General features: G+C 45.7%; 1 protein-coding gene across 3 annotated transcripts; it reads right to left on the reverse strand.

The window, feature by feature from the left end:
- NPL (N-acetylneuraminate pyruvate lyase) lies at positions 1–27343 on the reverse strand. Of its 3 annotated transcripts, none has more exons than XM_005290747.5 (12): positions 27176–27343; positions 22681–22749; positions 18212–18285; positions 16275–16362; positions 14745–14802; positions 12688–12763; positions 10203–10295; positions 6648–6793; positions 6398–6444; positions 5645–5729; positions 4211–4250; positions 1–2761 (listed from the first exon to the last, which is right to left on the reverse strand). In XM_005290747.5, exons 2-12 carry the CDS (start codon positions 22743–22745, stop codon positions 2622–2624), a joined length of 912 nt encoding a protein of 303 aa, XP_005290804.1. In that variant the 5' UTR covers positions 22746–22749; positions 27176–27343; the 3' UTR covers positions 1–2621. The 3 variants fall into 3 exon arrangements, with proteins under 3 accessions (XP_005290804.1, XP_008164795.1, XP_065410551.1); XM_008166573.4 differs by lacking the exon at positions 27176–27343 and adding an exon at positions 26673–27047; XM_065554479.1 differs by lacking the exons at positions 6398–6444; positions 27176–27343 and adding an exon at positions 26673–27047.
- Positions 27344–27766: the final 423 nt, after the last annotated feature.

Here is a 27766-nt window from a genome sequence, read left to right on the forward strand (position 1 = left end):
TTTTTAAGAATGCTTTTAATGATCACTAAGAAAATATACAGAAATTTCATTGAAACGTTAAACAAAGATGTAAACACAGTTTAATATCTGGAGATTTGTATAAGCAGACCGAGACAGACTTAAAATACCAGGAATAATTTGGGTCTGTTAGAAAAGTTATTCAATTGAAGATCTCATGCTTAGATGCATCTATACATTATATTAAAATATGCAGAAAGTAAGTAACAGTGTATTGTTATGTGCATAACATTGGAACAGCAATAGAGAATCTCATTTGGATTAGAGAACCTAAAAACATCAAAGTAAAAGCTTTAAGGAATACACAGTAGAGTTCTCCTAAAATAGCTGAATCTGGGAGTGTGCACAGTCTTATTTTTTTCTATGATTTTTATCATGTTGGCTCTCAGCACGCTTGCGCCAATCAATGGTTGGTTGTGCAAGGAACAGTTTCAAATGTGCAGTGCTCTTTGCTATTTCAGAGGCCACCTTCTTCCATGTTTGACCCACCAGGGAAGCTTACCTACATGCCTTACAGATTCAGGAGAAAAATCTTGTCAATCATCTAACTCAGTCAGGGCTTCTACAGTTTGTGTTCTGCAGATAGAAAGTGAGATTATTACTGCCAAACTGAAGTTAATGGAATGTTCCTCTCCAGGTTACCCAGAATCCTTGGATACTAAAATAGCAACAGATCAGATTCTCAGACCTGATTCTCCCTGCCTTGTACGTGCAGTCATTCTTACCTATGCAAAGTGGGTATAAAATGCTACCAAATCAAAATTCTCCAGGTACCTAGATGGTAGCATTTTGCCAAGGTGTAAACAAATACACAGAGTGTAGTGGTGCATTAGGTCCAATATGTGTAGAGGGCCCCTTAACATCAGCAATAAGTGACATTTGTAAGAAGTGGTAGTGCTTTGCATTGCCATGTAGAACTTCTGGTTCAATTCCTGGTGCTGCTTTAGCCAGCACATGCTGGAAACAAGATGGAGCAAGTGCCTTCTGTCACAAAAGAGTTAATTTTTTTGTTTGAGGAAATACAGGGAGAGCAAGAAAATGGAGGGGAGAGATAAAGGGAAAGAAGCTTATGGAAGAAGAATGTCTTCTGGGAGTTCTGGGCACATTAACCTGATTCCTTTTACTCACTGGTAAAAATGGAGTTTTTATAGGTTTATATGACATAACAGCTGCACTAAAATACCAGGCTGAGCAGAATGATATCATGTCAGAGTACAAGAGGCACATTACTTCACCCACGTCCCAGCATCATAAAAAGTGTCGGGGGGGGGGGGGGTAAGAGGGAGGGGGTTGGGACTGTCATAGTAGATGGAAATTCTGGAAGTCGGAGAGTCCTCTTCCCTTTCCAGAGGAACTCAGAATTCCAGCAAGGAACCTTCCTCCTCAGCAGAGAGTCAGGCTATGTCTACACTACCACTTATGTTGGTATAACTTATGTCAACCCCTTCCATCGGGGTAAGTAGTGTCTACGCTGAAGTACTGCAGCTGTGCTGCTGTAGCATTTTCCGTACAGGCATACCCTTATACGTTTGCTTCATTAGAAGCATACCTTGCTTTTGTGCACCATAGGGCAGAGGCAACTACAGGCAAAGTTCAAATTTCAATTAACTGAATATCCCGATTAATTGTGCTCATTCAGATAACCTCTTAGCGGCTCATTAAGTGCATGGGGGAAATACACTGTTCTTTCAGATCACACTCCTGGGGATCCAAAATGTAGTTAAGAGAGGGGAGAAATAGCTGCAGGAGACAAGAACCTCCTTGGTTCTAGCACTTACAGCTGTGGGGGAGGGAGCCAGGCAGCTGTACCCCTCACTACAGTATTTGTACTGGTGCTTGTGGAATCCTGGGCTGTCAAGAAGGCTCCTGTCTCCTGCGGCTCCTTCCCCTCTACCTCCTTTCTTTTCTCTGTCATCCTCCTCTTTGCCTTCCCCCTCACCCTCCCGCCCTTTCATTCCGCAGCGATACCAGATCCTTTTTGCCCCTCCTCCCTCTGGGTCTGCATCACTGCAGCATGAAACAGTGGCTTTGTCTACACTACAGCCACTCAGGCAGCACTGATATGACACTGGAACTGTGCCGCTGGAGCACCATAGCGTAGGCGTTTCCTACAGCGACAGAAGGGGGTTTCCCCTCAATAGGCGTAATCCACCTCTCCGAGAGGTAGTAGCTAGGTCAACAGAAGAATTCTTCCATTAACCTAGCCACATCTACCAGAGAGATTAGGGCATCTTAACAACGTAGCTAGGCTGACCTCAGTTTGAAGTGTAGACCAGACCTGTGAAACTGCAGCTAAAAATAGCACTTCCATTTATCTGAACACCTGGTTATCCAAAGGTCTCGGATGTCCTCCAGGCCATTCAGATAAACAGAATTCACCTGTATTATAAAAGGTTCCCCCTTTGGGTAATGCTAAAGGAAAGAAAGCAAGACATAGGCTAACAAGGCCATCCCTGTTAGGAAACCACTTATTACAAATTCACTGATGGAAATCTCATTGAGTCAGTGTGTCCCCCAAGGAGAACCCTTTGAGTGATGAATCACAAAAGCAGAGGCCCCAAACCTCCAGATCCACATTAATATCAGATCAACTGCTGGGACAGTCACACAATCAGGCTCTCCATTTTAGCTTTTGCTTTCTCAATAAAATCTACAGAGGCACTCAGGAGTGGAAGCCGTGGGGGACCCATTGGAATCCCTGAGGTAAAAGTCATGACTGCTTTAGTCTGTGCAACACCAAAACCTAGGTAGGCAAAAGAAAAAGGCAGGTTACTTAAATATATCACTTAAATAAAAGATAGTCACTACAGAGGGCTCTAAAATACCAACCGCATCAACTATTCCATCTCTTGTGAAACCCTAGAATATGGCCAGAGTTTAAATTCCCACAAGGGAGAAAGATGTAATCAGCAAGTGATGTTTGCAGACAGAAAACAGAGTTAATATCCATCCTGTATTACAATACAAACCACTCTTCGCTACCCATATTTTCCTCCAAAATGCCCCAAGTACAATATTTCCTTAGTAATGCATGCTTATGCTCTGAAAAGTGACTCAGAGTGTGGCTTTGGGAGGGTTCCCATACTTCCAGATCAAATTAGGGTAATCTTTATAGATAAAATGTATCATCTAACTCTCAGCCCAGCAAACAACCTAGGAACCGAAAGCCCAACCATGTCCTTTGTGGTTTACATATAGTATCAGAAGTACTAGACTAACATGGCTCCTACTCTGAAAGTAGTAATACAGATTCTGTAGTTAGAATTCAGTTAATCATTCTCTTGATTATGTGCAAACCAGAAAGAATCTGCCTCTCTCGCCCAAAGCGGTGATGGCTCTGCAGGGTTAACAGGAGAAAATATGTATTTTTGCCAGCAAAGTCAATAGATACAGTTTTGAAAGCACAAGGGGAGTAGGCCTACAATGTAAAAACACTTATTCTTCTCATAAATGGATGTTTAGATTCTTGGGCCTGATTGTCCTCTCCTCCCTAATTGAGGTCAATTAGGATCAGCTGATTCCAACTAAGGGCTGCCCGAGACCCTTTTACACCCTCCCTGTTGGGAGAAGAAGGGGAGGGAGAGAAGGAGTCATGCTGGTAGTAGGTTAGGCGCAGTGAGACAGCGAGCCTCACCAGGAGGGGAGGCTGCATTCCCTCCCAAAAGACTGGTGGAGAGAAGGAACGGACTTCCCCTGTGCAACCAAGAGGGACTGTTTTATCCAAGCCTGTCTCACCAAGGCTAAAAGCAGCGGAGCCTGGTGAGACCGAGAAGGTGCCTTGCCACACAACAAAAGGGGAGAATCAGGCCCCCCCGTGCTTTGTCATCAGGGCACTTTATTATCTTGTCCGGGATTGAGAACACTCAGTAAGAGTGACAGAGTGGACTTAAGAAAAATAGATAGTCAGGATAAAAAAAAATTGTTTTTTGAAGTTGGGGAATTTGTCAGAGAGCCTGGAGAAAGGAGGGAAGAGTGAGTAGAATCTTTCTGGATGTGCTTTACCAGCTCAGTCATTGAACTTCCAACTGCTGATAACTCAAGCAGTAACAGCAGATGTGAGGTCTCTCTTTGCACAAGACCTTTCAGAAGGGAGCTTCTCTTGTTGCAGGGACCTGGAAGCTTCAGTGAAGCTCATGGATTTTCAGTTCCTGTTTTACAACACAGTGAGGGAGGAAGATATTGCAGCACCTACCTAGTTTGAATACAAAGCTGAGAAATTCTCCAGTACAGAACTAGAAGAGAAACAGACAGTATTTTTTAATTCACTTCTTCATATTTACAAGACTTATTCTAACAGCTCTGGATGCTTGTATAACAACAATTATACACATGACATAGCAAAGGGAAAGTCCCCAGTACATTTGACATGCCTTCTTAAGTAAACAAGATCATCCACAGCTCCAAACCCCCACATTGAACTGCTCCCACCTCAATGAGCCACTCCCCATTCAGGCTATCCTCATTATTCAACTTCGCCCTTAACACAACAGTCTGCGGAAACTGGTGCACCGTGCCCTTCTAGACTTCCAGACAGGAAGTCCTTTCCGGAGTAGAGGACCCTTTGTTGAACATAGCCCCACCACACACACACACACACACGCTCCTGCCACCAGTCCCTCTCTTTTAGAACAAAGGAGAAGTGTCCCAGCTGCCCAAGACTGCGATAGAAAATTGTGTATCATTTGCATATTGACTACACCATCGCTATGGCCTCCGACATGTTGAGCAAGAAGGGTAATGGCATAGTGACCTGAGAAACCCTGCATGATGGAGAACCCTTGTGCAGAATGCTATTGCCTACTGTTAACCAGGAAGAAAGCCCAATCTCAGTGGTGTGGGGGAGGTGGAGGGGAAGCAGGAGAAGAGAAACAAGAAGGAAAGAGATGATGCTTGGTCCAGCCTTACCTCCCTTCCCCATAAGCAACTGATGAGGGAGGGGCAAGAAACTGCCAAGACTAGTTAAAAAGTGAGTAGAGTGGACAGTGACCCATCTGGAATGGTTAAAAAGACAACTAGGACACCCACCCCTTAAAAGAGATTGGGCATGGAGCCCTATAGATGGAGAGTATTTGAATGGTGGTTATCAATCAGCAAGGGGGTGTTCAGCCAGGTTAGAAAGGCAGGAGGCAGTCTCCAGACTAGTCAGCAGGTAGGTGTGTGCACACGGACAGGAAGGGAAGAGGAAGGAGGGTGGATGAGAAGAACATTGATTGGAAATGGGACAAGAAGATCCTAGAACAGGTTGTGCCTAAGCCAAAACATGTATGTGACTGGGGGAAACAAACAGACCTATCTAGGTTAGGCTGTTTATGAGGGAAGAGATGGACAGTGCCCATTCCACATAGGGTTTTGGGGGCTGAAGGGGAGGTTACACAAGGGGAAGAAAGGTGAGCTGTGCCTTGGCTAGTTAAAATAGTGGGGTTTGTGCCTGGATTGGTTTGAGAAAAGGGGAGCTGTGTACCAGACAAACAGATTGTTTGTGTGTGTGTGAACACAGTGGTCAGAGATTAGGTGGTTAAAGTGGTGGTGGTGGTGGGAAGCCACAGAATGAATGGTGCCCAGTGAAGAGAAGTTTAGGGAAGCGGAGTGAGGACACTCCCACTGTGAGCAGGTAAAGATGCTGTACCTGATACCGTTGTGCTAATGCAAGGTCTTGCTTTGCAAAAGCCTCCAACATCAAGTTGTTTTTTTTGCCCAGATAGTTGTATGTGCTGCCAAAAAAAACAAAGTAAACTCAGTTACACAAAGAGGTGCTTAGAGCAGCCACCACAACCAGAACAAACATGAAGTCCCAGGCTTTCTAGTGCAATATTTTGTTTTCAGAACGTAATCATTCTGAGCTAGAAATTCCACATGGTCTGAAACATATTGTATATAGTGGAGCCTTAAAAGCATGATTGTTCCCAATTAAAAAAAGTGTTACAATTAAGTGTTTTCTTCCCATCATCCTTTACAAATGACATTGTTTTTCCAAGAACAAAACAATCAGTTAGCCATTCTAGGGAACAATCACTTTGTTTACTTGTCACTTGTGATTTATATATTGTACACACGAATTGCAATATGGTATGGTAACTCATTTACGCCTCCTCAGTGGTGGAGGAAGGGTTGTCTAGTGCTTAAACACTGACCCTGACCTAGGTTCGAGTCCCTTCTCCACTTTCCCCAAGATCACACAGAAGTCTCTCTGAACTTCAGTTCCCCTCAGTAAAGAGGGTAATAGTCCAACCCTGCCTCACAGCAATGTTGTGAGGATAAATAAATACAAAGATTGTGAGGTACTCAGGGTATTACAGTAATGGGGGCCATATAATTACAATACATAGACAGATAGTGGTAAATATGGCAACAAATGGAGCAGGAATGCAAAAAGACTGACCTTCCAACTGCCCCAGATGCTCCTATTGCCAGTGCACTCAGCAGATGCTAGTTTGTGGGGGGGGCGGAAAAAAGCATTTTTACTTCATATAATAAAAAGCAAAGGAAGAATGAGCAGTACAAGTCGCGGTCCTGAACATGGCTAGAATTCAATTTGCACTGGGTAGTAATTGTTCAGGTTGGAACCAGGATGTGTCTTAGCATAAGCCACATGGTTTTTAGAGGAGATCATTAAAAGTGGAGCCCCTTACCTCATCCACCCCATAGAGTAGCACAAATTGCTCTTTGTTGTTCTTCACACACTGTGCGAAGTCCAAGAGGTCTGTGTCACTGAACTTCACCCCCTGGAAGGTGGGGATCTGTTCTTTTATACCATCCAGCAGCTCCTCAACACGAACTGCACAGAACAACAATCTCACATCAAGAAACACATTCCAGTCACATAAGATGTCCCTGATCTCCTCCTCAAAGGGTCATCATTGTCACTCAAGCCTTACTATTCTTCATTTGAGCAGAGTCAGGTCCCTTCCCTCCCCTCACACGAGGTAATCAGAGGCAGACTTGTTGCTTTCCAACATTTTCTTTACGGTTTAAATGCAAGAGCTTGGTTACTTAAATAGCTTGAAAGGAACCAGTAAAGTAACTCTGGAATATATGAAGAGATGCACAAATGCATGTTAGGAGAAATGTACCATTGATATAGAATTGTCACTACCCCCTCTCATTTATATCTACTCCCGTATTACATACTTGCTGCTTATTGACAATAAGCAAGATCATGTGGGACACATCCACATCAAAGCTGAACAGTTTCTATAATTCTGCTACCTGCATTTTCTTTTTTTCCCCCCACTGTCTATTTCCTGGCTTGTGCCCTGTTACACAGCAGTGATTTCATTAATATCTATCAGATGTCTTATTTCCTTCTTGAGTATTAATCTTAGTTCAGAAACTGCGAAATACAGTTAGATAAGCAGTTCAGAAATGAACTGGCAGCTACACTTTACAAATATATTCAAAGTGGCTATACGGTCTGTTGCCTAGAGCAAGGGAGTCAAAAAACTTAAGTTCAATTCTCAGCTGCATTGCTAACTTGTCTGGACTTGTCTACATTAGAAAAATTTATTGTGGCTGAATGTGATTAGTACTTCAGTTAGCTAACCAGGACTATGCGGTCAGTATTGAACAGCACAAGTGGAGGTTATCACTGTCAGCTAGGTGTGGTGAAAGGTTGCTGGAAGCAGGGTTTAACCATGGTTAGCAGACATGATGCTAAATGTAACTTGTCCTGGTCTACACTGGTCACGATGTTATAGTCAGCTTCGTTTCATCTTATAGACTCATAGGAGCGTAGGGCTGGACGGGACCTCCAGAAGTCATCTAGCCCAGCTGCCTATGCTGAGGCAGGACCAAGTAAACCAAGACCATCCTGAACAGGTGTTTGTCCAGCCTGTTCCTAAAAACCTCCAATAGTAGGGATTCCACAACCTCCCTAGGAAGCCTATTCCAGAGCTTAACCACCCTTAGAGTTAGAAAGGTTTTCCTAACATCTAACCTAAATCTCCCTTGCTGCAGAGTAAGCCCATTACTTCTGCTCCTACCTCCACTGAGCATGGAAAACCGATCACAGTCATCTTGGTAACAGCCCTTAACATACTTCAGGTGTTATCAGGTCCGCCCCTCAGTCTTCTTTTCTCAAGACTAAAACATGTCCTGTTTTAACCTTTCCTTGGAGAATAGGTTTTCTAAATGTTTACCATTTTTGTTGCTCTCTTCTGGATGATCTCTAATTTATCCACATCTTTACTAAAGAGTGATGCCTAGAACCGGACACAGTACTCCAGCTGAAGCCTCACCAATGCAGAGTAGAGTGGGACAATTATCTCCCAAGTCTTGCGTACAACCAGACATGGGAGGTACACCTGTTAATACACCTCAGACTTAGATTAGCCTTTTTTGCAACTGCATCACATTGAGGACTCATTAAATTTGTGACCCCAGATCCTTTTCAGCAGTACTACCACCTAGCCAGTTATTCCCCATTTTGTGCTTGGGCATTTGATTTTTTCCTAACTGTTGTACTTTGCACTTGTCTTAATTGAATTTCATCTTGTTGATTTCATATCAATTGTCCCATTTGTCAAGGTTGTTTTGAATTCTAATCCTAGGGTTATCATATTTTGAGTGTCCAAAAAGAGGACACTCCACGGGGCCCCAGCCCCGCCCCAACTCCGCCCCCTCCCCTGCTTCCCACGAACATTTGATTTGTGGGAAGCCTGAAGCAGACAGCAGGTAAGCTGTGGGGGGGGGGGGGGGAAGGAGGCGCGGCCCACTCTGGCCCCCCCAACCGAGCGGCTCCCTCTGGCGGCCGGCCCCGGCCCCAGCGTCTCCAGCCTGGCTCGGCTCGGGCCCTGGCCCCGGGCCAGCCCCCAACCGAGCAGCCCCGCACCGCCGAGCGCCCCCGGCCCCTCCCTATTTTCCTGGACATGTTCGGCTTTTTGGGATTTCCCCCCGGACAGGGATTTGAGGCCCAAAAAGCCGGACATGTCCAGGAAAATCCGGACGTACAGTAACCCTATCTAATCCTGTCCTCCAAAGTGCTTGCAACCCTTCTCAGTTTGGTGTTATCTGCAAATTTTATAAGCATCCTCTCTACTCCATTATCCAAGTCATTAATAAAAATATTGAGTAGTACCAGACTCAGGACTGACTCCTCTGAGAGCCCAATAAATAGGTCCTCTGTTTGATAGCAAGGCATTCATAACTACTCTTGGAGTATGGCTTTTCAACCAGTTCCAGACTCACCTTATAGTAATTTAATCTGAACCACATTTCCCTAGTTTGCTTAGGAGATCATCATGTGAGACCATGTCAAAAGCCTTACAATCACATCTGTTGCTTCCTCCCCACCCACTAAGCCAATAACTCTGTCAAAGAAGGAAATTCGGTTGGTTTTGCATGATTTGTTCTTGAAAAATCCATGCTTGCTATTCTTTATAACTCTTATCCTCTATATGTTTAGAAATTGATTTTTTAATAATTTGTTTCAGTATCCTTCCACGTACTGAAGTTAGGCTGATTGGTCTAGGATTCCCAAGGTCCTCTTTGTTCCCCTTTTTATAGATAGGCACTATGTTCGCCTTTCACCCATCATCCATGAGTTCTCTAAGGTAATTGCTAATGGTTCTGAGATTGCTTCAGCTAGTTCCTTAAGTACCCTAGAATGAATTTCATCAGGCCTGGCTGACTTGAATATGTCTAACTTATCTAAATATTGTTTAGTTTAATCTGCTCTTTCCCTATTTTGGCTTGAGTTCCTTCCCCCTTATTAATACACCAGACCCTCACTAGAATGCGGGATTTGGTATCCATGCATGGTACTGCGTTAACATGGGGACCGTGTTAAAATTAATTGCAATTAAAGTAATTCAATTTGGGATCCATGGCTGTGACCATGTTGTATGCAAATTTGTGCTATATAGACACGTGTTCTAGCGAGGGTCCGGTGTATTAATTGTGTTGAGTATCTGGTCACCATTTACTAAAAAAAGTTAAGACTGAAGCAAAATAGGCATTAAATACTTCATCCTTCTTGATGTCAAGAGTTATTAATTCTCCTTCCCCACCAAGTACAGCACCTACTTGACCATTCAATCCTGTTTCAGCACAGTAACATTTTCTAATGTAGACAAGCTAAATGTGTTTTTTAATTCTAGATTCACCAACTGTTTTCTGAGTAAATCCCTTGAACAGGGAAAGTCTGCATGTAATAGGAGCAAGAGTCACTGAACGAGCAATATACTTACTCTTTACACCTGTTAAAGGAGGAATGTGATAGTAATAAAATGGAATGCCAGGGGCTTCAGATGCAACTTCCCGTAAGAAAGCAACCAGTGTATCTGAAAGAGGCAGTGAAAGAAGGCAATCAGACTCTGAGGCAAGGGAAGGAGGTCATCCACATAAAGGGGAGTTCAGGTTCATAGACTTATCAGCAAGCCATCTCTAAGTAGGGTGACCTACTCTAAGCCATCTCTAAGTAGGGTGACCAATTTTATTGGGACAGTCCAGATATTTGGGGCTTTTTTTTTTTTTTTTTTTTTTTTTAAAAACACCACACACAGGTGCCTGTGACAGTACCTCCCATAAGGCTTTATGGAAATATGCTTAGAATGTGTTTTATGCTACATATGCCATGTAACATATCTCCGTAAAGGTTATGATCTACTGAATGTATTAATCCTATTTGTATGCAAGTATCATTTTTGTATTCAAAGTTATGAATGTTGGCTGTGTCCTGGCTTGATTTCTAAACCTTAGTAGAGCATTGGTCAATTCCTGGAGAAAGGAATGTGCAAATTAAGTACCTAATCAAGAAACATTTAAAGGACAATGGATCTTGGAATGCTCCATCCACATAAGAAGTCTACTTGAGGACATTCAAGGTAGCATGTAAACAACAGTTGCTACCTGTAAAGACTGAGTCATGCATGGACATGAGACTTGCCCAGGTGACTCCTAAACTCCATCTTGGAGCTGGACTTTGCATAGGAGTGAGGAGGGGGTCTCCACCCATAAGAGAAAGTCTATTTAAACCCCTGGGAGACCCCTCCATTTTGTCTTCAGCTGGCTAAAGAGATATCCTGGAGGGTGGAGAGGCTATTTGAAAAAAACTGGAACAAAGGACAGTGTGCAAGAGGTGTGAGTGATTGCTGGACCCAAGCTAAAAGATTAGTCTGTAAAAGGGAGCATTCTGGAACTGGTGAGGATCTTATCTGTATTCAGTTTGATTAGACATAGATTTGCGCATTTTATTTTATTTTGCTTGGTGACTTATTTTGTTCTGTCTGTTACTACTTGAAACCACTTAAATCCTGCTTTCTGTATTTAATAAAGTCACTTTACTGATTAATTAACCCAGAGTATGTATTAATAGCTGGGGGGGCAAACAGCCATGCATCTCTCTCTCTCTGTGTCTTCTAGAGGGCAAGCAATTTATGAGTTTACCCTGCATAAGCTTTACACAGGGTAAAACGGATTTATTTGGGTTTAGACCCCATTGGGAGTTGGGCATATGAGTGTTAAAGACAGGAACACTTCTGTTAACTGCTTTCAGGTAAACCTGCAGCTTTGGGGGAAGTAATTCAGACCCTGGGTCTTTGTTGGAGTAGACAGGAGTGTCTGGCTTAGCAAGACAGGGTGCTGGGTTTCCGAGCTGGCAGGGAAAGCAGGAGCAGAGGTAGTCTTGGCACATCGGGTGGCAGCTCCCAAGGGGGGGTTCTGTGATCCAACCCGTCACAGTGCCTATTACCCCCACCCTCTGTCCCGATTTTTCACACTTGCTATCTGGTCACCCTATCTCTAAGGAGACACTATTTCTCTCTCTTCTGCACTTAATAGGTCCAGGATATAGGAATTGGGTACTATGCTTTTAATAGTTTGTGAGCTCTCTAGTGTTCCTCACTGTCTAGGTTTCAGAAGCCAACAGAACAGTAGTGTATATATGTAGCTAGGCCTTGAATGGTTTATAAGATTAGTAAACATGATTATTTCAAACCCACTGGGCCAGTGTAATTCCTTCATATTACATGTTGTCTCTTGGTTTTTATACAACAAAACAGGTTATTTCATTTTGGGCTAATCTCACAAATTGATAACACTGGCTAGGGTCAGAGTTTTGCAAGCTTCTTCTACACAGCTCTATCATTTATCCTCCGCTCTGATCTGCTCCCAAGTAGTTCTGCACCTCACAAATAATATGCACTGGCCCTGTTAATCCTCTCCTGTGCTTCCGCAGAAACTGTCAAATATGCCAATGTAATGTATGCAATTTGGTGTGTCCAGTAGGCATCAAGAGATCATCAATTAGTTTCACTTATGACCAAGACCAAACACACCACTGGCATTCGAACAAACAATGTTATTTCCAGAAATGGTTTCCAAAAGAATGTCCATATGACAGTGAGGACGGTTACATTCTGAGCCAGAGCAGCAGAGGGTAAAGGAGGAGCCTATAACACAGGACCTATGTTAAAACTCGATTACCTGCTCTCTTAGAAAAAACCCAACACCTGAAGGAGGAATATAAGCACTATAAAGGAAGTTTTATCATTGAGGAACCATATAGCAAAGATACAGATGCTCTGACCAACTACAGCAGCATTGCTGCCACAGATCTCTAAAAAAACCATGACCTCCCTTTACCATATCATACTGCTGACAGCCTGAATGTGTGGTAAACTGCAGAAGAAAAAGGGCTCTGTGGATGTGATGGCCACAGATGTCTCTGCTCACCTTTGTTTGTAGGTTTGAAAAAAAAGGGTGCGATCCCAGCGATACCACTGGCTCCTATTGCAGCTGCATGTTTGGCCTGAATAGGAAAGAACAGAATGTATCAAAGGTGCATGCACTGCATGTGTTTCTATCATGCACATAGTGAAGAAGAACCACATCAATCTATTCCACCGCTATGAATTAAACTCTTAGAAGCAAGTTGTACATTATGAAACAAGTTCAGCCCTGAAGTTAATGGGAGTTGTGCCAGTTTTGCCAGGGATGAAGGGGCCCTTCCATCAAGGTAATGCACTACCTCTGTTTCTAAACAAAACACATATCTATTACCTCTGTCTGATTAATGAACGGTCCTCCATCCTTACAGCTCCCATCTCCCAAGAAATAGGTTAGCATCACTGACCCCATTCTACACATTGGGAGACAGACAGGTTAAGCGACTTGCTCAAGTCACACAGGAAGTAAGTGGTAAAAGCAGGGAATAGAATCCTGCTCTCTGGCACCATCAGGTTCTTCAAGAATTTTCCCTTCCTTCAACTACAACATGCCTTTAAGAGTCCCACATCCCCTGAAGTGGCCAGGAGTGGACCATCTGGGCCTGAGAACATGTGTGTGTGAGTGAGCGCGAGCAAGACAGTGCACAAGTGAACAGGGGCCGACAGAGAGAGATTGAGTCAGAAGACAGGAGAGAGTATGGAAGCCCCCTAAGAAACAAAGAAGAGGAGGAAATGAGGAGTGGAGGCCCTGGGGGGAAAACAAAGGAATAAAGTGCAGATATAGGGGAGCCATGTTACCAGTAGCCTGTGCTTTAGGGATTGCTCAAAAATCATAAGCCTAACTAGGTTTTTCTAACATATGCCCATCATCATAGTGTCACTCTCTTAGCACTAACGACACTATTTCCTTGCAACATAGGCTGGTGTGGAGGGTATTTTTTTGTCCCAGACAGCACTACATCTATAGCAATTTTCTAATTGCTACCTTTTCTCCAGGAGTATCCCAATGTTGAATGCTGACCCCACATCCTGCATGCCTACCTGGTGGAATGTTAAAGGGTACCTGAGAATTTTCAGGGCACAGCAGATGCTACTTGATACGTCAATGAGGCAGCAACATCCCCTCATGACAAGCTGATGCAACTTCATGACACGAGCTCATCCCTTAGGACGAAGCCTCAAAGGGCAAAAGCCTCCATTCATTAAACCTTCCCCCAACCAGAGTGCAGTGAAGAGGAGCCTGGCTGGCTCCTCCAGTTAACCAAATCAAGAGAGCCTCAATCCCAGGGGAGCCTGAGGTTTATCCTAAAGTGACCCACAACGAAGTGGGTCATACAATTTACAATGGTCATTAATTATATTACTGAGATGAATAGGGCCGTTCACATGAGGGGTGTCAGGTCACATTTAGAAGTCCCCCCCACCCCCAGTAAAATGGTGGCGGAGAATCTATTTGTAACATATTCTGTGCTTGTACAGCACCTAGTGCAATGGGGTCCTGGTCCATGAAAGGGCATTCTAGGCCCTGTAGCAATACAAACAAACTCTGTATAACCTGACAGCTGTCCAGGAGATGCTAGTAGAGCAAACCAACTCAGTCTGATTAGATCCAATGCTTGTGTGCTCAAAGACTCAGGGATATGACTATGTTGATAAAATACCCATGGCTGGCTCAGGTCAGCTGACACAGGCTCACTGGGCTTGGGCTGCAGGGCTATAAAACTGCAGTATAGACATTTGGGCTTGGAGTGGAGCCTGGGCTCTCGGACCCTGTGAGGTGGGCGGGTCTGAGAACCCAGGCTCCAGCCTGAGTTAAAACGTCTACACTGCAATTTTATAGCCCTACAGCCCAAGCCCTGTGAGCCTGAGTCAGCTGACCCAGGCCAGTGTTTTATTGCCATGTAGATGTACCCTCAGGATCCTCCAGGACCAAGACAGCATAACATGGAAAGAGCACATGTCAGTAAGCACATAAACTCAGAAAAGAAAAGGGGATCAACCCATTCATATAGAAGGTTATGGAAAGACAAAGGAAGGAGGCCAAGAGACAATTCACACACGCACCAGTTCCTTTGCCTCTGGTAGACTTAATGCTCCCACGTGAATGATCACATGATCCAACCTACACAGAGAAAGATTGAAAGGTTGCTGTTTATTTTTTGGTTTATGGGAATTTAAATGTGGGGGGAAAATGCCAGACAGACAGTCTGGGTAACTCAATTATGTCCTCTATTTGTCCACACAGCAGATACTTCATTGAAGTGGGGATACAAACTAAAGGGGATCTAGAAACAAAGTTTTAGAGTATAGCAAAAAGTTCAGCCACACATCCAACACTTCTTTCCAGTACCCTCCTCCACCCAGAGGTGTTCGACACCCTGATCCCACAATCTTACTTCTGCAGCTCTCTCAGATCCTCATCACCAGAGCTGCCACATGCTGGCCAAGTGATCTTCCTGAAGCAGTGGGCCAGATTCTCCCCTGCATTGTCTCTTGTGTAGTCTCTTCCCCCATGTAAAGGGCTAAACATTCTGATCTGCAATATCTGACACCATTTTGCATCAGTAGAAATGAATACACCAGATACAAGGCTGTGGAGAATCAGGCCCATTGTATGCAGCAAGCTTAGAGAGTCACACAGAGTAGGCTAAAAAAATAAAATAAATAATTTTTCATGGGAAATTTTCAAAATTCTTTTTCCTCCCCCTTAAACTTTCTATAGGAATTTTTTGAGTTATTCAGCAATAAACCCCCTCCCCCCCCCAAAAAAAAAACCTGAATCCAGAATTTTTTTTAACTCAAACTTGAACAAGAGTTACTAAGATACCCCTACTTCAAGGAAAAACTCCACCCATTTTTGTTTCCCCTCTTTCTCCCTCTAAAGAGAAGCCCAGAAAGTTTAAACCCAAAAGAAAAATTCAGTGAAAATGTTTTCCGCCTCTGTCACTTCTCCCCCCCCCCGCATTTTCACTGTCCCTTCCCCACAATTCCACTCTCCCCCTCCCCATCTCTCACCTCCCCACAACTCACTTTCAACATGGACGTTAGAGACAGCGCAAAGGTGAGTGATATGAGAATATGCAAAACATCCAAGAAGATGGATGGTCCAGTGATTAGAGTTGTAACGTGGGACACAGAAGACATGAGGCCAATTTCCTGCTCTGCGACAGACTTCTGGTGTGGTTTTGGGCAAGTCACTTAGTCTCTGTGCCTCAGTTTCCCCATTTGTTCAATGGGGATAACAGCACTGCCCTGCCGCACAGGGGTGTTGAAAAGATAAATACATACAAAGATGGTGAGGCTCTCATGTCGGTGTTAAGGCAACATAAAAGCAGCAAAGATGGTCTCATTTTCACATCCCTTATTACTTTCCCTTCCCCCAACTTAAGCAACAGGAAGAGGGCGTTTCCAAAACCGCCTCTCTTCCACATGCCTCCATAAGCATTTCTATAGTCCCTTATTTTGACAACACCAACAACATCTTGATAAAAGGGCCAGGGAAAGAAAATAGAGGAAGTAATTAGAGGGTGCACCCTTTGCTTAGACAAGCAGTAATGTCTAGGTGAACAGACAAGTTTCCTTAGAGCTACTCACTTGTTTTTCCCTTTGGTCACCCACTCCTCTGCCAGCTGCTTCCTCTCCTGGGTGCTCAGTGACAGCCCTTCTCCTGTTGTGCCATTCACTGTTTCAAGCAGAACACAACACACTCTAAGGCCTGGCCTATACAGAGAAGTTGCACTGGTTTGACTAAAGACCATTATTGAAATTTAATCACACAAACTAACCTAATATTGAACAGTTGTAAACAGATATGCAAGTCCACACAAGGGTTTGCACTGATTTAAATAAACTTTTTTTTAAAAAGTGCTTTAGTTAAACATGCGGAATTTGTGTGTGATATATATGAGAGAGAGAGACTATAGCACTGAAAGAGTTAAATGCATATGCCCTCTGTGATGTTAGGAGTATAATATAATATCTCATTGAAAGGTGACAGGGCCAGAAAGAAGAACAGGAGGACTTGTGGCACCTTAGAGACTAACAAATTTATAGGGCCAGAAAGAGTTAACTCACAGACTGACCTAACCCATGTTTGAACCTTAAGGACTGGTTAGAAAGATATGTAAATGAAAAGAGCTTTGAAATGCAAGTCTGCATTGTTAGAGATCTCAGGGGTAGATGTTTGCTCAGGTCTTGTGATGTAAGCAAACAAGTCTTGTCTATTGCTATAACTTTAATTCAAAGATCAAAAAAGGAATTAACATTTATAATGATATTTGAGTGAAACAGTATTATTGTCTATATGTCTCTTTGAAGGTTGTGGTAACCTGTATCTGAACTGTTTAATGAATAAGTTACCCTGTGCTAATTGCCAGGATGTTTGGAGGGAGAATTAAGCCTAGTGTTTTCTCAGGCCGAAAGACGGCTGGAAATGTCTAAGAACCCTGGGACACAATCCTGCTGCGTCTCAGAACTTCTTTGGGTTTCAAGAGGGGGAAACCTTGAGCCACAAGGATTGAGATCCCCAGTCATTGACTGGAGCCACCCTGAATATGAACATTGGAATGTAACCTATGGACTATTTCTAAAAGGACTTTTGGCAACTACAAACTCACCTCTACTAGATATCTGAACCTCAAGAATTGAATTCAAGTCTCTCTCTCATATATATATATATCTTTTAACCAACACTCCCTCTCTTTTCTTTAAGAAATTTTAGCTTAGTTAATAAGCATTGGCTAATAGTGTGTATTTTGGGTAAGATCTAAGTTATAATTGGACCTGGGTATATGGCTGATCCTTTGGGATTGGAAGAACTTTCTCTTTTATATGATAAGATAAGATTCTCAGTAATCATCATATCTGACGTGTGTGTCTGGATGGAGGCCTGAGGCTGGGTACTTTAAGAGAACTGCGTGGTTTGGACTTCTGAGTAACCAGTGAGGTACTACAGAAGCTGTTTTGTGCTGGCTTGGTAAATCTAAGTATTGGAATAACCACCAGCATTTGGGGTTTGTCTGTCCTGTTTTGTTTGCAGTTCACCCTGATTGAGTGACCTCAGCTGGGCAGCACCGTCACACCCTCCTAGGCCAACACAATCAGAAAGGAAGAAATCCTTGTAAGAGAACAATGGACTTGAAGCTCATTTGATAAAGGTGCCTACTGAATAAATATGATTTGAATAAACGCATCTCTCTCATATCCAATGTTGTCCATCAGGTGACCACATCTTGTCCAAGCATGTGGATAGAATCATTCAGATGGGTCTTTTCTGTCACTGCTTTGATCCTTCTTAATGCCCTAATATGGCATTATCTAGTAGTGGTCTCTGCTTCCTTCCCCACTCCAGTAACATTCTCATCTTCTGCTCTATCCTGCACATAACTGGGAGTTTAGGAATCTGTTTTTGCCTAAAGAATAGGCTATGATCTCTTCCACTTAAGTGCACGTTTATAATGCTCCCATCCCCATATTCCATTGCCTCACAGCTCTTGGCTGACAAGAAGCACAATTCACTGCTTAAGACTTACCAAAAATGTTCTTCACACCCTGCTCTTTTACAAGATAATCCACATATTGCCCAATCACAGAGAGGTTAATTTCTCTGAAAAGAAAGAAAACGAAAAAGGGGAAGACAGAAATAACATGTGTTTAAGGAATCCCTGACCAAGTTCAAGTTCTAACAGGTTTCCCTCTAATAACCTAGAGGGGTTGGGAGTATGAAATCTAGCTTAAAAAAAATTCATCTGCCCTCTTCCTGAATTGTGGAGACCTCTATACATAAAGCTTCTGAACAGGGTATTTGGGCTGAGAACGCCAGATTAGAAAGCGTCCTGTATGTGAGACCTAAATTGGGATTCCTAGAGCATGAGATTCACAGAACTATAAGACCCAGATATTCAGCGATCAGAACCACAAAGCTTCACGTGTTCTATTGCTACAATTTATTAATGCCTTTAAAATTTATATAGATATAGATAGAAGACTTGATAGGAACGCTATTTTTCAAGTTTACCTGATTCTGTCTCATAACCACTGCCCTTCTGAGCACACAGCAGCCACCAGGCTGGCTCTGACTTCTGGAAAGTGCTACAGCAGAGGTTCTCAAACTGTGGTCCGTGGACCACCAGTGGTCAGTGAGCTCCATTCAGGTTGTCTGCGGCTAGTTCCCTCTAAGGTGCACGCCTGGGCGGCTACACACAAGAGAATGAAGGGCCACCCACCCAGAGGGGAAAGTAAGCCAGTACGCTACCCTAGGGGCTATTTAAAGGGCCAGGACAGTAGAAGCAGGAGAGGCCCTGGCCCTTTAAATAGCTGCCAGAGCAGCAGTGGCAGCTGGGGTCTCCGGCAGCAATTTAAAGGGCCCGGGGCCCTTTAAATAAACTGCTGCCGGAGCCCCCAGCTACTGCTGCTATCCTGGCGGGGGAGAGGGAGGGCACTTACTAGTGAGCCAGCCCCAACCCAGCCCCATACCAGCAAGACCCTGTTTCTACTTTCACCCCTCCACCCACCTACTTATGGGAACTGCTGAAAAGACTTACATGTAAGGTAAGGTGGTGGCCTTGGGGAGGCAGGAATAGGAGGTAGGTGGGGGGGGCAGTGGGGTGAGAAGAGAGGGTGGAGGGAATTTGGGATGTGCAGGGCTGTGGCGGCTAGAGAGAAAAAAAAAAAAAAAAAAAAAAAAAAAAAAGGCAACTTTCCCCAGCTCCAGGGCTGGGGAGAGATTCCCCCTCCTTCCTAGCCCCAGCTCGGAGCTGCCATGGTGGGGGAGAGAGAGGGCACATCCATCGCATTGGAAAGGTAAGACTACTGATATTAAAATTTGAGTTGTGTGCTTTTATTTGTAGACCAAATAGCGCTTTTATCTAGAGTGCTTTATAATAGTTAGCGAACAGTACAAACAATATTTGGATAGATCATTAAGTGGTCCGCCGAGACCCTCAGCAATTTTCAAGTGGTCCGCAAAAAAAAAAAAAAAAAAAAAAAAAAAAAAAAAAAAAAGTTTGAGACCCATTGATCTAAGGAACATGGGGTAAGCCCGGAATAAAGTGTAGCTAGGAGGGATACCAAGCTTAGTTATGTTTTGAAACTAGTAGACTCTCAGACACCAAAGTCTCCAATTGCCAACAGGGTTCACTCAGGCCTTCAGAGGTGGCTAAACAATTCTAGGCAGTTGTTTGTTTTTTCTGTATCTGAAAAAAAACCCACAATAAAGGCCCTTTCTCCCCTGGGCAAACATTTAATATCTTGTAGTGCTTTAAGACTGCAGGTCTAAATGAAAAGTGACTAGGTAAAAGTAGTACTATTGCTTTGACAGAGCTATTCGTTTGCGTATTCAGTCATAGCTGCTCACTTCAGTGGCAAGCAGAGAACCAAATCCTCAGATGATGTAAATTAGCATCAGCTGAGGACCTAGCCCATACCTTGACAATTTTACAGTTTCTAACCCATATATTTTCACTACTCTTTACTGCTGCTTGCCCTGCAGAGCCCCTCCCAGATATTGTATGCTAAATTCCAATCTGTGCAAACTTAATGAAGACAATGGGATTGTGCCTGTGTCAGAGGTATAATTTCTCTGCAGAACGTGTGTTACTGGTGGTCAGGTGAGAGACGGGAAGAGAACAACTCGTTGCTCAGGATCCAGGCTTAATCTGCAGAAAGATTACTTAAAAACCATTGTCTGAATTTTAAATGGTACATGCTGGAGTACAGAAATCACTGAGACAGACTATGATCTAGAGCTGCTCAAACAATGGTGACCTTTATGGAAAGGTTTTATTCCATATAACTTAGACTTCTTGAGAAATCTTGACCAGTTCTGCTGTGATCCATTTTTGCTGTCACAGAATTAAACAAAGAACAGAGAAACTCCAGCGTTCTCGGTCAAAATTTCCCTTACCCTCCCCATCTGTATTCTACAGTGTGCTAGATGGTTGCCAGTGCCACTTTCCCACACTCCCTGCATCTTACTGGTGTGCTGCATGCTTGTAATTTGTCGAGCACACGAAGACATCATTTAGGATGAAAGGCTCAGAGTAAAATTACTGGAAAAACAGTTTCCCCCCCCACATTACATTCTTGGATGCTCACCATTTAACCCCTTTAAGGGACGGAACGGTCTGTGGTCTTGGCTTTAACACAAGAGAGACAAAACAAGACCCGCTGGCACAGCCACTTACCTCTGCTACTGAAGATGCTTTGTGGGTTTTTTCCTGCCCTATTAAAATACAGTGACTCATTTCCAGCAGCTCTACCATGCTCAGATTATTAAGTGTTTCTTGTATTGTACATTGTAATTTAAGGAGAGTTAAGGTTGGAATGGAATGCTCAAGATTAAAAAAAAAAAAAAAAAAAAGCTCCCAATTCAATATCTGCCGGGGGGGGGAGGGGGAGAAGAGAAATGCAGCGTTCCCAAACAAGATGAAATATGTAGTGTTCTTGATCAGCCATACAGTTCCCCTTTGGACATAGGAGTGTGACTCAAAATGCTAACAGTCTAGCTGTCCTTAAACTGGCGAGACAGACAGCATGTGTAATCACAGCATCTCTATCAGGTTCAGATTTTAAATTAGTCACCACTAGAACCTTTTAGTTATTCTGACTATGTGGGTAGTGAGCCAATGTCAGAGTGGCAGATGGGGCCTGATTCTCCCTTACATGAAGATCACTTTACACCAGTGAGAGTGGGGGAGATAGGGAGGTGTGTGAGATCAGAGAATATTGTGCTGCAGCCATTCTCTGCATCCTGATTCAACCTAGGTGTTACTCCTTCATGATCTGGGGTGACTAGCTGTAGGCCCTCCATCCAGCCCTTAAGATCAAGCCACCCAGTTACACTCCCCCAACACACGCACACACTTTGAAACCTTGCCTACCCTCCCTCCCACTCAATTTACCACTTGAATGCATGGTCTGGGCTCTCACCATAATGAGCAGGTCTACAGTCACCTGATGCTTCTCTGCTAACTGCTCCCATGTCCCCTGAGAAGAGACTGAAGCCACCCACACTCCCTGTTCCCATGTGCCCTCAAGGCCACAGTTTGGGTGTTCATTTCAGCAACCTTGACCCCAATTTAAAGAGGTGTGGGATTATAAAACAATTTTTAAAAATCCATTTTAAAGAAGTGTGTATGTACACATATGGATATTTATTTATAGGCCAAAAGAGGTCACAGGATCATTTAGATGTGCAGTTCTAACTTTCATGCCTCTTTCTTTTAATTCCCCCACTGCCTCCTGACCAATTGTTTGTTGCTGTAATCCACTGTGTCTTTTTTGGTAATTAAACTAAGCACTTTTGAGAAGGGAAGCGTTATGAATAACTTCTGGGCACTAAAAAAAATAGAAGTTATTTGTATAAATACACTCTACTACTGTAAGAAGTAGCTAAGCAAACCATCCTTCATAGTTACAGGATGCAGGCTGTTAATGGCATCTGGTGGATGTTACTTCGCCCTTTCTCTTTGGTTGGATAAAGAGAGAAAGGGACAGTCTTCATTTTGCTTGTGAGAAGAATAATCAGGGTTGAATTCCATATTTATGGCCTCTCAATAACTCCAGATGAAATCTTCTCAGTTTACAAGTCAAAAGGAGTGGTGTAAATACCGACATAACACTGTACAAACCTAGATCTCAAAGCACTTATCAAAGTCAGGTAAGGTTGAGCAGCTCCATTTTTACAGTGTAACCAACCTGATGGTTTTTTTTTTTTTTTCTTTTCTTCCGAGAGCCAGTCTAGACTCGGAGTAAGCTGCCCACCACAAAATTAACCTCTGCTCCTAGTACTGCAGGACTGTAAGGAAGGGGATTAGTCAGTCAAACAAAAGCCTTCACAAACCTTTGTCTTCTTGGGATGTTGAACACGGTTAGAAAGTTAACTTAAAAAAAAAATAGTTGCAGAAAAGCAAGTAGGAAAATGTAAGGTTCTGGGGAAAAGTTCACAATACATTAATTGTCATTGACAGCAACTCTTTTGGTGGGGAGAGGTAATATTTACCCATCTGGAGTCATTGGAGTGATTGTAGCTGCTGTGAGACCCTGCAATCTCTTTGGGGATGCCATGGAGCTGTTGGGAGAAGTCAGAAAGACAAGCAAAATATATATTTTGAGTAAATTCTGTTACTGACAAAGCTCTACAGGCAAAGCCTGGAACAGGTGGACTTTGTAAGTTTCTTTTGAGAAAAGACGACTGTGCAGTTTTCTGCAGATCTGTGCAGATGGGGTTACTGTAGCAGGCAAGGTCTGAGCATAAGATTGGTAGCACCTGGTACAGGTCTAGTTCATAGGCAGTTTCTCTTTGAATCTCCCGTTTTCATATGTGCATCACTTCCTAAAACATTCACCTTTGGGCCAGACAGTACTTATGTCTGGGTCTCTGTTTGAAAAGAGAATTTCTGGAAGCAAAATCTCTAACACCATTTTTGAGGTCTGGGGACGGAGTGGAAAAAATGCATGTCAAACAATATAAAGGGGAAAAAAATATAAGCACATTTTTATCAAGGGAGCTAAGCCACCAAATTTAACATTTCATATGGACATAATCCCTGAAGAACTCTATAGCGTCTACTTGGGTTGGAGATAGTGGGAAATCAAGTCAGGGCTGCCCAGAGGATTCAGGGGGCCTGGGGCAAAGCAATTTCGGGGGCCCCTTCCATAAAAAAAGCTGCAATACTATAGTAACATGTATTTGGAAATGTAAAAAATAACCAGTGAAATACATTCAAAAATTAATTTGTAATAATTTGAAAATACACTAAATACATTTAAAAACATTAAATACTTTAATAGTATGTATACATTTGCAATTACATAATGGGCTGTTGCTGGGTGATGGTTGGTGCCAACGGACTGTCGCTGCCTGGGGGTGGTGCTGCTGTTGCCCAGGGCTGGGTGGGGAGCTGGGCTCTGGGTTGGAGGGTGCCCGGCTCATAGGGGCTGGGCTCAGGGCTGTGGGGAGATGGGGTCAGGGGGGGTGTCCGGCTCAGAGGGGCTGGGCTCAGAGCTGGGGGTCAGGGCTGTGAGGGTAATGGGGTCAGGGGAGGTACCTGGCTCACAGGGGCTGGGCTCAGGGCTGTGGGCAGCTGGGGTCAGGAGGGTGCCTGGCGCACAGGGGCTGGGCTCGGAGCTGGGGGTCAAGGCTGTGGGGGTAATTGGGTCGGGGGGGTACCTGGCTCACAAGGGCTGGCTCAGGGTTGTGGGGAGCTGGGGTCAGGGGGGTAGCCGGATCAGAGGGGCTGGGCTCAGGGGAGCTGGGGATCAGGGGGGTGCTCAGCTCAGAGGGGCTGGGCTCGGAGTTGGGGGTCAGGGCTGTGGGGGGATGGGGTCAGGGAGGTACCTGGCTCAGAGGGGCTGGGCTCAAAGCTGGGGGGTCAGGGCTGTGGGGGATGAGGTCAGGGGGGTGCCCGGCCCCGGCTCCTTACCATGCCGCTTACCCCCTCTCCCGGAGCCTCAGCCCACCGTGTCCAGGAGCGGCCCCGGACAGTGCTGCAGCAGCGTGATGTCTCCAGGAGGGCCTGAATTCCCGCCCACAGCTCGCAGCCCCGCCCCCTTACCAGCTGAGATGCCGGGGAATGGGGGATGACGGAGGTGGGGGGAGCCTCCGACATACTCGTGGGGGCCCCTGCAGGGCCCGGGGCCTATTGCCCCACTTGCCCCCCCTTCTGGGTGGCCCGGAATCAAGTGATTGAAAAGTCACTTCTGAGCCTGGTCAATTCTACTTCTCTTTACAAAATTTACCCACCACTCATTACTGTTATTCCAAACATGGCCCCAGCCCCACCCTCAGCCTCTCTCTCCTCTTGGAAAGGTTGGGAAAAGGAGAATTCTTCTCCTGCTGGACAGAGAAGTCTCTACTGTGGGAAAGAGGTAGCATAGCAGCCTTATGGTGCCTTCTCCTCCATGACTTTCTCTACTGCTGTTTCCAACTTCGTCTACAGTATCAGAACAAAATGTATCCAGTTTGTCCCAGTTACATTTCTGAGCAGTATTCATAGAAGCAGGGTTGGGAGGGACCTCAGGAGGTCATCTAGTCCAACCCCCTGCTCAAAGCAGGGCCAATCCCCAGACAGATTTTTACCCCAGTTCCCTAAATGGCCACTCAAGGATTAAATTCACAACCCTGGGTTTAAGCCAGGGGTCTCAAACATGCAGCCCTCAGGGTGATTTTCTGCTGCCCGCGAGCCCTCCCCCAGTGTCTACCAGCGCAGCTCTGGCCAGACATGCACCAGGAGCAGGTCACGGTCCCTGCTTGTCTGGCCTGCCCTGCGCAGCTCCGGGAAGAGGCTGGAAGGGGGGGGGGGGTGGAGGAGCTGTGTGTGGCTGTTGCTTCAGGCAGCGCCCCAGCAGCTTCAATTGGCCAGGAATAGGGAACTGCGGCCAATGGGAGCTGCTGGAGGCAGTGCCTCAAGCAACAGCCACACACAGCCCCTCCGCCCCTCCTTTCCCATGTTCCAGCCTCTTGCGGGGGGCAGGGCAGACGCGCAGAGCCGGCTTTAGGAAGTGCGGGGCCCGATTCGAACAGTTTTGACGGGGCCCCGGCAAGGATGACTGAAAAAAGAAAAAATACGTAAAAAAACACCTGGGGCTTGTACTCACCGGGCGGCACTCGTAGTCTTCGGCGGTTTGTCCTTCACTCGCTCCCGGTCTTTGGTGGCACTGAAGGACCTGCTGCCGAAGTGCTGCCGAAGACCCAGAGCGAGTGAAGGACCTGCTGCTGAAGTGTCGCCGAAGACCTGGAGCGCTGCCGGGTGAGTAAAAATTAAAAAGGAGCCTCTAGCCACGGAAGGGATTCTCGGCCACTTGCCCCCACCCCGGCAGCCCTGCCACTGGCCGCGGGGCCCTCTTAGGCGCGAGGCCCGATTCGGGAGAATTGGTGGAATTGGCCTAAAGCCGGCCCTGCAGATGCGCCAGGCCAGATCCTGCCCCCCAAACTCCTCCTGCAGCCAAACCCCCTGCCCTGAACCCCCTGCCCCATCCCACACTCCTCTTGCATCCCAACCCACTGCCCTGATCCCCCTGCCTCACCCTGCACCCTGACCCCTTGCTGTACCCCTCACCCCCTCCTGCACCCCACACACCAACTCCCTGCCCTTAGCCCCCACCACACCCCTCCTGCCCCCCCTGGGGGCAGGGAGGGGGCAGAGGTGGGGTGGGGATTTCAGGGAAGGGGTTGGAATGGGGGCAGGGAAGAGGTGGGAAAGAAGCAGGGCAAGGGCAGGGCCTCGTGGAAGGGGTGGAGTGGGGGTGGGGCCGAGGGCAGCACGGGGGAGAGGTGTCAGTAATGCAGCCCTCGGGCCAATGTACTAGTCCTCATGGTCATTTGAGTTTGAGACCTCTGGTTTAAGCAGACCAATGCTCAAACCACTGAGCTATCCCTCCCCCCTGGAGTGGCATATCTGAGGACATAAGACTTCAACACTGCAATGGTTACTCGTGGCTCAGCTTTGGGAGGTTGTCTTCATAATCATAAGGGCTAGAAACTAAATTCTTCTATAAATTAAAGATTCGATTCAACAGAAGCAGATGGCATTGGCACCCCTACTCACCCACAGTGGATTGTGAGTCCTGTTAATACAAAGCTACTTTCTAACAGGTTTTGCCCTGAGTACACATAGTATGGAAATAATTGAAACAGCACAGAGCACAGGCTCTCTTGAGAACATGCTGATTTGCACATTGGGTGAACAGCTCCAGCCCAGAGATAACAGCATCACATGAGCTTTACAGGGGATGGGGAAAGGGGACAAAATCTGCTACAACCACGCTGCTCAGAAACTCAGTCTCTCTTCCCCCCCCCCCCCCCCCCGAGCTCCACACACCACCCCCTCAGTCACTCTCAGAAAGCCGGTCTGTCTGTCTCCCCCTTTCCAAGACTCGGCCAGTCTGCCCCCCCTTTAAGAATCTGAGTTTCTCCGCAACTCTGCAGAGCCTGCCCCCCACTGCAATGAGTCTGCTGTCCTGCCCACCCGGCCTGTGTCAGTCTGTCCTCACCTGCAGAGTGACCCCCTGTGGCCAGCACACCGCGCTGCCTCCCCTGGACCTCGGCAGCGAGACTGGTCTGGTGTCTGACTCTGCTCCCTCGAGCCGCTGTGGCTTCCTTTTTATTGCTGAGCATGCCTGGAGGGGCTGCACATGCTCACTAACAGCAGCTGAAGCCCTGCCCTAAGCCGGCACTCATCATCCCCAGGACCCCAGCCGCAGGATTTGCTCCCCGATCAAACTGCTCTTCTCCGGATGGGGGTGCTCCGTGCCCAGGGCTGCGGCGTTAAAGCCCCGCCGGGCCCCCCACTGCCCATTGCAGACCTGGTTCCTTGTCACCCTTGTTAAGTATTATGGTCGTGGCCAAAGTCCTAGTCGGGACGGGACGGGGGGGAGGGGCATTATACCCTTGTGAGAACAGTCACCGTCCTGCCAGAGTTCACAACCCCGCCACTACCACGGGTGCGGATGGGCGCTGCCCTCCTGGACAAGCGAACGAGCAAGGGGGTGGTTACCTGTTTTGCTGCTGCTGGTGGTGATAGTTTTCAGTTGTGGTTAGGGAGCGGGAGAAATGTTGGCGCTCGGGAGAGGAAGGGGAAGAAAGAAGGACAATCACAGCTCGGCAGCTGCCCAGCACTGATCAGGGCCGGTGTAGTGTATTAAATTGCTCTCCATAGGAATGTGCTACTTATGGTGTACTGAGCATGCTCAGTACATCTGCTGACGCCACTGCCCCTCACCTTGCCCTTATTAGCCGTAAAAAATCTGCTGACTGCTATTTACAGGGGTTAAAAAAAGGCATATTTATTTGTGTATGGTCACACGAACTGAGCATGCTCAGTAACATCTGCTGAAGCCACTGCCCTTCACCTTGCCCTTATTAGCCGTAAAAAATCTGCTGACTGCTATTTACAGGGGTTAAAAAGGGGCAAAGGGGGCGAATCCGAGCAGGGAGGTGGCCAGGTTCTGAGCAGGGGGCGGAAGTTGAGTGGTCAGGGGGGTCAAGCAGCTGGAGGCAGCAGTAGGAGAGGGGCTAAAGGGCAAAATCAGGAATGGCGGAGTTAAAACCAGGAGCGAAGCACTGGCAGAGGGTGACAGAGGGCAAA

Source organism: Chrysemys picta, chromosome 8, assembly GCF_011386835.1.
Source record: "Chrysemys picta bellii isolate R12L10 chromosome 8, ASM1138683v2, whole genome shotgun sequence".
Classification (NCBI taxonomy): Eukaryota; Metazoa; Chordata; order Testudines; family Emydidae; genus Chrysemys; species Chrysemys picta.